The 12,570-nt window shown below is 44.8% G+C and overlaps 1 protein-coding gene across 1 annotated transcript in view; it reads right to left on the bottom strand.

Annotated features, from left to right (window-relative positions):
• Uvrag (UV radiation resistance associated) overlaps positions 1-12,570 on the bottom strand; it is a 269,111-nt gene that overhangs the window by 212,466 nt on the left and 44,075 nt on the right. The window contains exon 4 of the mRNA XM_028877489.2: positions 9,714-9,875. Within this exon, the coding sequence (XP_028733322.1) occupies positions 9,714-9,875 (162 nt within the window). The remainder of the gene's footprint in view (positions 1-9,713; positions 9,876-12,570) is intronic.

Below are 12,570 nucleotides of genomic sequence, written 5' to 3'. Positions count from 1 at the left end.
GGTGTCTCTGGACATGGTGTCTCTGGACATGGTGCACCACCTCTCCACTGGGTCTCTGGTTTCCGCAACTTAAACTAAGGAAATCAACTTCGGGCCAACTACTCTCAAGTTCTCTTCTCGTGTTAATTCTAACACAGTCTTCAAACTTGCTTGGGACCAACATCACCTAAGTATGAATGAAGTATTTCATTTACTGACTGCAGAATTCACATGACATATTCATAAAACATTTACCACTGTGCACTGACTATCTAGGGTTATAAAATAAACCCTAAAGTTTGAAGAATTGAAATCATACAAATGGTTTTCCATAAACTCAACAGAATTACAGTAGATATCAACCACTAGAAAAGCTATCTGGAAGTAAATACTTAAAAATTAATAGCATGCCTTTATGCGCAAAGGAGAAACAAAAGGTACATATGAAAATATTTGGAATTGAATAAAGACACAAGGGGAAAATTTTGGACTATGCATAAAGTGAAACTTAGAAAAAAATTACTAAATGCTTAGGAGAACAGACGTGAATTCTCAAATCAGGAACTCAGTCTCCCCTGTAAGAAGCTAAAGACAGAATAACCAGGAAAATCCACAGCAAGCAAAAGAGTAACCACAATTAAAGATGAAGTCAGATTGATAAAACCGAAAACAATAACCAATGAAATCAAACACTATTCTAAAGTCAACAAAGCGCTAAACCACTAGGTCAGGAGAGAGAGCTAGACAATGCCAGGTCAAAGCGCACAGAGGCTCCTGCAGACCCACCCATATTCGAGGAATCAGTAATGACTGTGGACAGCTTTATGCCAATAAACATAAAGCCTCAGATCAAACAGGCAACTTCTTTCAAAGAAAAACCCTCAACCCTCACTGAAGAAGCCCCGTGTCTGAGACAGTAAGTGTCACTTCAAAACTTTCTCACAAAGAAATCTCAACACTCAGCTGGCTCTATTGAAAAGTCCTGTCAAATATTTGTAAAACAGTAAAAAAAAAAAATCTACAAAAACCTCCTCTAAAAAACAGAAGCAGGCACACTCTAGTCCATAAGCTCTACCTGTGCCACACCAGCAAACAAATATGCTGTGAAAAGGTCAAGTAACCCTCGGGAAGGTTTTTTTCCTTCCACAAAATATTATCAAATCAAATCTGTTGGCATATAAAAATCCAACGTGTGTGATGCAAAACTTTAAATATACATTAAAGGATAATGCACTGTAACTAAATAGGGTTTATATCAGAATTCAACCTGAAGTAATAAAACTCAGCATCCCTTTAGGTTAGGCCTGCTCAGCATACTAAGAACAAGAAGAAACTTCTTTAGCCTGATAATATTATATTTAATAATGAAAGGCTGAAAAACCTGGTATTATACTTAATAGTCAAAGGCTGAATGTTTTCCCCAAGATAAGGCAGAAAAAACGGCATGGATTTGTCCCTCCCCATAATTGTATTGAACAATGCCCTGCAGGCAATAACGATGATATAAGACCCCAAAAAGTTGTAAAGAAGTACATTTAAGATGGGTGTTACAGTTGAATTGTGAAATGACCCTGTCATAGGCTTGGGTATTTGAACCCTTGTTCCCCGAGGGTAAGCCTGTCAGGAGATGCTGGGGAAACTCCACATTGCTGTGGAGCCTGCTATAGAAAGAGAGTCACTGGGGATGGGTCCCGAGGTCTGGGGAAGGACACTTCCTAGTCATCGCCTTTGATTCCTGAGTGCATCTGCAGTGCCAGCCGCCTCAAGCTCCTGCCATCATCACGCCCCTCCCCGATGGGTGGCACCCTGAAACTGTAAGTCCAAAGAAACTCAAAGAAACTCCTCTCCTCCCCTTCAGTCTGCTTCCTGATGGGTATTTTGTCATGGCGCTGGGGAAAGTTACTAAGACTCTGGGCGCAGTGGTGCATGGCGATACTCCCATCAGGAGTTCAAATCAAGAACTCAAGGTCATTCTCAGTTACATACCAAGTTCAAGGCTAGCCTGGACTACATGAGACCCTGTCACAAAAACAACAACAGAAGTATACTCCTTGGAAAGGAAGGAATTCAACTGTGTTCAAAGATAACTGAACACTCACACTATCTACAGGAGGAATCTCAAGAGATCCGCCTGCCTCTGCCTCCTGAGTGCTGGGAATAAAGGCGTGCACTACCACAAGCACTGGAGCTGTAAGTGCATTTATTAAGGTGTTATACAATAGAAGTTTAAGGGGCTGGAGAGATGGCTCAGAGATTAAGAGCACTGGCTGCCCTTCCAGAGGTCGTGAGTTCAATTCCCAGCAACCACATGGTGGCTCACAACCATCTATAATTTAATCTAGTGCTCTCTTCTGGCATATAGGCAGAACACCATATACATAATAAATAATTTTTTAAAAAGTTTAATAAAGAAGCATGTCTTTCCTCACTCAGCAATAAGAACTGTAAATAAGAAGATTTTTTAAAACGATGGCAATTTGTTTGTATGTGTGGTGCATCCGTACATACAAGTTTAAGTGTGTGAGCAATGTGCGTGCAAATGAGCACGCATATGTGTGCAGGCCAGAAGTCAGCACCAGGTGTCTTCCTCAGTCACTCTCCACCTTATGTTTTGAGGCTGGGTCTCTTACTAACCAGAGCTCACCGTTCAGACAGGCTGCTGAGCAGTGAACTCCAGGGATCCCTGGCTTAGCATCCTAGCACTGGGTTACAGATGGGCACCACGGCAGAGCTTTTTCCTTAGGTCCTGGGAATTCTAATTAAGTCCTCATGCTTGTGTGGCAAGCACTTAAACAACTGAGCATCTCCCCAACCTCTACAACAGTACTGATTTCAATTTGCATTAAAAGATAGGAATATGAGCGGGCAGTGGTGGCACACGTCTTTAATCCCAGCACTCGGGAGGCAGAAGCAGAAGGATCTCTGTGAATTCAAGGCCAGCCTGGACTACAGAGTGAGTTCCAGGAAAGGCGCAAAGCTACACAGAGAAACCCTGTCTCAAAAAACAAAAACAAAAAAAAAGATAGGAATATATAGGTATAAATCTAATATTCGAGACCTGTGAAAATACTAGTGAATGAAGTCAAAAAAGCTTTTCATAAATGAACAGATATATCATGCCTACAGAATGAAAGACTCAATACTCTCCAAATCTGCCTTGATGTAATACCTATCAAAATACCAGACAAATTTTATAGAAGAAAAAAAAAAACCTAAAATAGCCAAAATAATATTGGTCTGTTTTCATTTGTTTTTGTTTTTCAGTACAGGGTTTCTCTGTGTAGCCCTGGCTGTCCTGGAACCCACTCTGTAGAACAGGCTGGCCTAGAACTCACAGAGATCCACCTGCCTCTGCCTCCTGAGTGCTGGGAATAAAGGCGTGCACTACCACACCCAACTCTGTTCTCAGTTTTATAAAGCTAATGTTCTGATACTTATCTAGAACCAAAAACACATGAATGAAAGAACAAAGCCAGGGACTTGTGGTACCTAAATTCAAGGCACATTATGAAACTACTGTCGTCAAGACAGTTTGGCTTCGGCATTAGGCCAGATACACACTCCAATGCACCAGACAATCCAGGAACAAGACCCACACAAATGATGTCCAACAACTGCTCTTCAACAATGATGCCAAAGAAAGAATAACAGGATGTGTGTGACATGAGTCAGAAGGGAGCGATGCTTGTGGGAAAGGGTACCAGCAAGAGGAGTCGCAGGGGAGGAGGGATGCTTGTGGGACAGGGTACCAGCAAGAGGATGCAGGGGAGGAGGGATGCTTGTGGGAAAGGGTACCAGCAAGAGGAGTGCAGGGGAGGGGGGATGCTTGTGGGAAAGGGCACCTGCAAGAGGAGTCGCAGGGGGGTGGGGTGGGGGTGGGGGGAGGCGATAGAAGAGGAATAAATAAAAACAAAGCAAAAAGGCACATGTATGTGTATGAAAAAGCTGTAATGAGACCCACCACTTTGGGTGGCTCTTTAAAGTTAAAATCTAATTATAGAAAAAAAAAAAAACCAACACAATAATCACAAAGATTCAATGGAGAAGTAACAGCCTTACGACAGAGTACAGAACCATTATTCATTCATCTGCAGAACAATGAAGCTTGTATTTTTATAAATGTTAATTCAAAATGAATACATGCAAGCCAGGCATGGTGGCATGAACCTGTAATCTCAGCTCTTGGGAAGTGGAAGCCGGAGGACCAGGGGTTCCAGTCAATCAAGGCCACCCTGGTCTACATGAGACCCCATCTCAATAAACAAAAATAACACCATCAAGGCTGGAGATGGCTGAGGAGTTAAGAGTACACAGTGCTCTTACAGAGGCCCCGAGTTCAGTTCCCAGGACCCATGTCAGGCAGAGAGGATTCCATATTCTCTTCTAGCCTCTGTGGGAATCTGTACTCACATACACATAGGCAAACATACCAATATACACAAAAATTAAAAGTAGAATATTTTAAGATAATAACAAAAATGGGCAAATATAAAACCAACTTCAACGAGAAATTTAGAAAACAAACAGGAAAAATCTTAGTGGCCTTAGGTTAAGCAAGATATCTTAGATGGTGTATAAAAGGCATGAAAGTTTAAAAATTGATATAGCAGACTTCATCAGTATTTTAAAATGTGTTCTTTAAATGAAACTATTTTTAAAAAAAATGAAAAGGGAGCCAGCACGGTGGTGCTTGCCTTTAGCCCAGCACTTGGGAAGCAGAGGCAGAAGGACTCCATGAGTTCGAGGTCAGCCTGGTCTACCCTGAGAGTTCCAGAACACTGAATAGTGAGTCCTTGTCTCAGAAAAACAAAAAGAAAAGGGACTAGAGAGAATGTTCAGTGAAAGAGCACTGGCTGCTGTTGTAAAGACCCAAGTTCAATTCCCAGCACCTACACGGCAGCTCCCTACCATCTTAACTCTAGTCCTGGGAAACCCAACTCCCCCTTCTGTCCCCTGCAGGTACTGCATGCTTGAGGAGCACAGATACACAGAGGCAAAACACCCATAGACAAAATAAAAATGAATAAATCTTAAAAAAAAAAAAAGGCAAGAAAAATGAAAAGACAGGAGAAAGTGTCTGAAAACCACTTATTTTATAAAGAACCAATAATCTATAATCTATAGAACCAGTATATCTATACTTTTTTATGCACAGAAATGCACGAGTGTGCCTGCACCTGGAAGCCCAGGCCTGCGGTCAGCATCTTCTTCTAGCACTCTCCACCTTACACGGTGAGGTACGGCTTCTCACTGAATCAATCTTTTTTGCTAGTTGGGCTAGCAGCTTGCTCAAGAGATGCCCATCTCTGTCACCCACATACTGGGATTACAAGCAGGACACCTGGGTTTTTAGTGCATTCTTGAAATCCAAAACTCTGGTCTACACATTCGTGGGACAAGTGCTTTACCCACTGAGCTCTCTCACTAGCCCTTATATAAAGAACTTTTACAAGTCAGTAATTAAAAATCTAAACACCCAGTAAAGAATGAACAAAAGATGTAAATACACACACACACACACACACACACACACACACACACACACACACACATACACGAGAGAGAGAGAGAGACAGACAGACAGACAGACAGACAGACAGACAGATTGGTTGGTTCATTAGGAAAATCTGAATTAAAATACTACTTTTGGGAGAAGAGGTATTAGACAGTTTCTCTGTGTGTAGCCCTGGCTGTCCTGGAACTCACTCTGTAGACCAGGCTGGCCTCCAGAGTGCTGGGACTAAAGGTGTGTGTCACTACCGCCTGATGAAATACCACTTTACACCATTAAAATAGCTCAAGTTTAAAAGACTAACAAGAAAAAGAACAATACGCATCTATAAAGGTGTGGAGCTGCAGCTGGAAACGGAGACCTTTACATTGACTTTTGAAAACCACCTACAGCCCTTACAAATTCCAGCGTGCACTTACTTAAGAGCCGACAATTGCATTCCTGGGATCTACCCAGAAGAAATGACGGCATATGACACCACGAAGGCCCAGAGCTGATCATTCACAGCCGCTTGACTCATCCATGGTAGTTACCCAACTCCATGTACACGTCTGAGAGTCACTAACTGGACACTTCCATGCTGTGCTGTGGGGCAATCCTGAGGATGGAGCCCGGGCCTCAACACGCTGGGCAAATAAATGCTCTACCACTGAGCTACACTCCGACTCCTTACACACTCAGAGGGTAAACTGATGGTGTGTACCTTACACCTCAATAAGCCTAACTTAAAACCCAACCCTTCTGAAGCAGTCCCCCCTGACTCTATGGGGGCTCGTCTGAATTCTTCCTCCACACACTTTATTTAAACTCTATTTAAAATGGCATATTTAAGAAGGCGTGTTCCACCTCCCTGGGTCCTTAACACTAAGAACAAGAACTGGTAGAAAACACAGGACCACTCAAGCAACCTAACTAATTTTTTATTCATCCTAATTCACCTTGGTTTCTTTCTCTAAAACAGTGATTTTCATAACAACTGATGTCTTGTGTATGCTGTTACCTCTATTTCAGAGACAAGGCTGGGCTCCCTATACTGATACCAACTTTCTGGTTGGCTTAAAAAACACTATGCCTGAGCTCTGCCATCCCAGTGTGCTTCCTAGTACAGTCAACTTTCTAAGAAGAGTCCTGAATGCTAACTGACATAAGCTCAAATCAGACACGAGCACAGTACAGTATTTTAAGAGCGCCAGTGAAGGCGTGTGTGAATTAGGAAGAAGGAAGCCACCACTGCCAAAGTCTCCCCTGCAGGCCTGGAACCATGTCACAACAGCGTTAAGAAGTACCACTTCCACAAAACACAGACACTCACAAAAGACAGACAACCAAGTATCCACCATGTGCCTCTAGCCAACCTGAGTGAGAAGAGGTAGACTAAACTGAACGTCACTATCCAGCAAGCTCTAATCAGGCAGCTCTAAGGGCTGAGGTGTAACTGGGTGCTAAAGTATGCATGAACTCCAAGTTACTCCAAAGCAGACTTCTAAAAGACCAGCAGTAAAATGTGAACAAAAATGAGAAGGTTCAGAGAGATGAAACCATTTTAGGAGAGGAGAAGTTGGTTAAGGAAGAGTGGTATTAGAAGCATTGTCTGGTCACTGAAGAACGACACAAAATAAAAATCTGGCAAGAACATGACCTCACACGTGTGTGGAACCGGAAGACTTGGACTCATGGAAGCAGAGAGAACGGTAATCTTCGGGGGCTGGGACCTGTGGTGGTATTGTGTTCCCCGAAATATTGTGCATGCTAATAAACTTATCTGGGGTCAGAGAACAGAACTGCCACAATATTAAACATAGAGGCTAGGCAGTGGTAGCACACGCCTTTGATCCTAGCATTCCAGAGGCAGAGATCCCTCTGGATCTCTGTGAGTTCAAGGCCACATTGGAAAGAGCCAGGCATGATGACACACGCCTTTAATCCTAGCATTCCAGAGGCAGAGATCTACCTAGATCTTTGTGTGTTCAAGAATACAGCCAGGCATGGTGACTCATGCCTTTAATCCCAGAAAACAAGTCTTTAAACCCAGGAAGTGATGGCAGAAAGCAGAAAGGTATATAAGGCGTGAAGACCAGAAACTCGAAGCTTTTGGCTGGCTAAGCTTTTAGGCTTTTGAGCAACAGATCAGCTGAGATTCATTCTGGATGAATGACTCAGAGGTTTCCAGTCTGAGGAAACAGGATCAGCTGAGGAACTGGCAAGGTAAAGTAGCTGTGGCTTATTCTGCTTCTCTGATCTTCCAGCATTCACCACAATACCTGGCTCCAGGTTTGATTTTATTAATAAGACTATTTAAGATTCCTGCTACAGGGACCGGGTGAGGCACAGGTGTGTAATCAAAGAATGAAGTTTCAGTTAGAAACATTGAGAGATCCATTGTGGGGCTAGGCCTGCAGCTCAGTGGTAGAGCAGTTCCAGCTTGTGAAAGACCCAAAAAACAAAATATACAATAAATAAATGATCAAATAAAAATTAAAGTATAGTAAGCACACTGAATATGGGGATTTTTCAATGCCGAGAAAAGAACAGACTTAAATTGTTCCTTTCAAAAGAAGCATCAGAATGTACACACTCAACAAATATTACCAAAGCATTAAGGAAATTTATAAACAACCTACAGCTAACATTTAAGGATAACTTTAGTAACAGGGGTACCACAAGAGAGAACTGGTTTTCACTCCGATGAGGAACAGAGGGTTGGTTGGCAGGGCCACTCAGACATGCCACTGTGGCACAGCATGAGGAGTTTCTATGGTGGACAGATCTGAGTCCACATCTTAGCTTCAATCTACTAAGTGGTCTTAAGTATTTTCTTAAACTCTCTCAATCTCCCACTTCCTGGTGGGAAAATAAAGGCAAAAATATCAACCTTCACAAAGTTGCTCTAAACATTAATTATAATGACCTTTATATGAGACAGCAAATAGATTTTGTATCATATGCAATTCTGGTAAACTTCTGGCTGCGTTCTAGAGCTATTAGAAAGGATGATGGAAGCCGAGTGGTGGTGGCGCACACCTTTATTCGCAGCACTCAGGAGGCAGAAGCAGATGGATCTCTGAGTTTGAGGCCAGCCTGGTCTACAGAGTAAGTTCCAGGACAGTCGGGGCTACACAGAGAAACTTTGTCTTGAAAAACAAAAAATAAATAGAAAGGAAAGAAGGAAGATAGATTCATAAACAGATATAGAGATAGAAAGATAGAGAGATAGAAAGATAGGTAGGTAGATAGATAGATAGATAGATAGATAGATAGATAGATAGATAATAGATAGATAGATGATAGATAGATAGATTGATAGATAGATAGATAGATAGATAGATAGATAGATAGATAGATAGATGATAGATAGATGATAGATAGATAGGTAGATAGATAACCAGGAGAGTTCAAGAACAAGGAACATGAGTCACAGGGTAACAAAGGCAAGTGACAGGACCAGCATGAAAGGCTCATCTATCACCTCTACTCAGCGCAGCAGTGGTTCTTCCTACTTGTGGAATGACCCACATCTAGTGGTTGGAAGGGAGGTTTTAATGGGGTGCTCTTTGTGTTCACCTAACAAGGCCAAGGCAGAATGAGTAAGGAAAAACACATCCTTCTCAGACACACACACACACACACACACACACACATGCACACTTAGGGTGCTTCTGCCTGAGTTTCCACATCTCATGCTCCTTTATGCTTGTGTCTGTTACCTGAGACGTCTTACTCTATAGCCCAGGATGGCCTGAAACTCACCCGGACTGGCCTCAATGGCCTCAAACTCGCTGCAGCCCTAGCTCAGCCTCCCTGGGCTGGGATCACAGGAGGGAGCCACCACACCTTGCTAACTCAAATGTAACAATGTAAGCAACTTTGTGGACACAGTATCACAAGCCTTGTTCACTCTTGTCCTGGTTCTGTCACAAGGCTCTGGCCAGGCCAGAACTCCCTGTGTAGACCAGGAAGGCTCTGGCTAGGCCAGAACTCCGTGTAGACCAGGCCCAATTCCAATTTGCTCAATCCTCCTGCCTGTACCTCCTGAGTGCTGGGATTACAGGCACGCGTCACTATGCCTGGCAAGTTACTTTTTTTCCCTTGCACTAATTTAATTTTTTACTTTTTTCTTTTCTATTAGCATCATTTACAACTGAAAATGTACAGAGAAGAGAATCACTAGAAAAGCTAGCTAATTTGCAGAGGACAGCCTTTGAAATCTCACTCTGAAAATTACCTGTTGACCCAAGTACTTCAGCCCATCCAAGTAGACTTTCCACTCTATCAACAGCTGATAGGCGTCCTCCTTTCCACCCCAAATCTTCACCACAAAGCAGGACACTGATGTATCCAGACGGTCCGGCATTATTCCAAAGTCAAGACTCCTCCACGTCGGATTCTGTGGATGGAAATTAAAACACACTTTAAGAAGACTCTAACTTCTTTACACGAATTTGGATTAGATGGTATATCACTTTGTTTTTAAAAACCAAACGAAGGGCCGGTGAAATGGCTCAGTGGTTAAGAGCACTGGCTGCTCTTCCAGAGGACCCACGTTTGACTACCAGCACCTACAAGGCAATACACAACTGCCTATAATTCCAGTTCCAGGGGATCTGATGCCTCCTTCCGGCTTCTGCAAGCCCCAGGCACACAAATGCTATGCAGACATACAAGCAGGCAAAACACCAAAATACATAAAAAACTAAAATAAAAGATAAAGACCGGAAGCTGGCAGGATGGCTCAGTGGGTAAGAGCATTTGCTGCCAAGCCTGACAATCTGAGTTCGATCCCCAGAACCCACGTGACAGAGAAAAGCCCCAACTCCTGCAGGCTGTCCTTTGATATGCACCTGGCATGCTCAGAGCCCTGCTCCCTGGCATAGACAAAACAGACACTTGTTTTAAAAGACAAAAGGTATTATAAATAGATACAACCATGCAATTAATGAAGTTCGGTGACAAGGACCCTCTGGATTTATCTGCTGACTCAGAGTCACTCTCACTCTCACTAACATGGTTTCATCCGATACTTTCACTCGTTTATTCAACACAATGCATGATTATTAGAAGCCAACACGCAGACTGATACAGACACACAGCTGGTCAACGTGCAGGGCATAAGAGCTGGTGGAGTGCCCAGCTGAGCCAACCATACAGCATCCCCCACCTCCAAGGCTCAGGAATTACCAAGGAAGAAGGGGTGGAGAGACTGTAAGGGCCAAAGGGAGTGGACATCTGCAGTCCAACAGTATTTGCCAAGCATCAGGACCGTGGCGCACGTGAACTCACGGCACTGTGACTGCGTGCACAAGACTTCCCAAGATTAAGCTAGCCAAATTCCCAGCACAGATGGGGAAGGGCACTCACTAAGTTCCACCCCTGGCTGAGGACTTAGGCAGCTGGAGGAGGGAGAATCAGTTTTCTTCAAGGACAGGGAAGGAACTGGAGGAGAGGTAAAGGGGTGGGGTGATCAAACCACACTGCCTACATGCATGCATGCAATTCACCAACAATGAAAAGAGGGGAGCATATAAACAATGCCCTCCAAGCCCTCCAATTAAATCTCCTCTTAAAACAACTGTATCACTGGAGTGCAGCCCAACAGTAGAGTGATTGCCTGGCAAGTGCAGTCACTGGGTTCAATTCCCAGTACCACATAAACAAAAATAATTACACTGGAACAATGGGAAGTTCAGTGACAGAAGTATGCTTAAGGTTACACAGCGGCCGGAAGAAACCACCAACTCTAACCAACAGGAAGACATCAGAGCCTGTGAGAGCTTGGCTTCGAAAGCACAAACAGAATTTCAGCAGACTACGATCGGGAATTCCAGCAAAGGGACCGTGATACACCAGGGCTCACATGTGGGAGGCAGCAAGTGTGAGCAGGGAACGAAGAGCAGCTGCCCAGGAGTGGCAGGCCGCAGCTGGGGAGACTCGGGAAGCAAAGGGAAGGCTTCCAGGCCTGTGCGCTTGGGGGGGTGCCCGAGCTCCGTCACCATCGCCTGACTTCTCTTCTCCTCTCACTAGCAAGCGTTCTCTACCACGCTGCTTAAGCTTCACGATGTCTTGCCAAGTGATAGTGTTTCGGTTTTTATAACTGATGATTCTGAGACAGAGTGGATTGTGGGATTTAGCAGTGTGGCCTAATGATGCACTTTCTACTGCACCACCTTCTGCTCTCTGCACTGACAGGAAGTTAAATGACTCTCGCTGCCATTCCACAGCCTGTGGTCTGGGCTGGCTGATGCTAATTGGAACCGACATATCTAGCGTTACCTCTCTGTAGAGCTCAGTGGTTAGTCAGTGATTACTCAGCCTTTGTGTTCCAATACCTCAAGCCAGCCACCCCTGCCAACAGAATGATGATGTGCAAACAAGAGACAACTAAGTGACTGACTGACAGCCAAGGTTACACTAGTTCAAGACTACAGGAGCCACTGCAGACAAGCCGGGAGGAGCTGCTCCTCGCCAGTCGCCTCAGCTCATCTAGAGCTTGAGAACTCTGCAGGAGAGTTCTCTGCCAACTCACCAGTTCTGGAGCCTGAGACTATGCTCCCCTCTGCCCCCCAACCCCCCCCATCCTCCCCTCTGCCCCCCATCCTCCCCCATCCTCCCCTCTGCCCCCATCCTCCCCCATCCTCCCCTCTGCCCCCCATCCTCCTCTCTGCCCCACATCCTCCCCATCCTCCCTTCTGCCCCCCATCCTCCCCTCTGCCCCCATCCTCCCCCATCCTCCCCTCTGCCCCCATCCTTCCCTATCCTCCCCTCTGCCCCCCATCCACCTCTCTACCCCCATCCTCCCCTCCGCTCCCCCTGCCCCCCATCCTCCCTTCTGCCCCCATCCTCCCTCTGCCCCCATCCTCCCCCATCCTCCCCCCTGACCCCCATCCTCCCCCTGACCCCCATCCTCCCCCTGACCCCCATCCTCCCCCTGACCCCCATCCTCCCCTCTGTCCCCCTCAGTCCACACGTCCTTCACCACCCCGACAACAGCTAGCGGCTGTCGTCCACTTGCCTGAGCACCGCACCTGGTTTAATCTACACAAACCACAGCACAAATGAGGAGGTAGTAAAGAGGTACCTCCTAG

Source organism: Peromyscus leucopus, chromosome 1 (assembly GCF_004664715.2).
Source record: "Peromyscus leucopus breed LL Stock chromosome 1, UCI_PerLeu_2.1, whole genome shotgun sequence".
In the NCBI taxonomy this organism is placed as follows: Eukaryota; Metazoa; Chordata; class Mammalia; order Rodentia; family Cricetidae; genus Peromyscus; species Peromyscus leucopus.
This window is presented reverse-complemented; position numbering and strand designations above follow the sequence as displayed.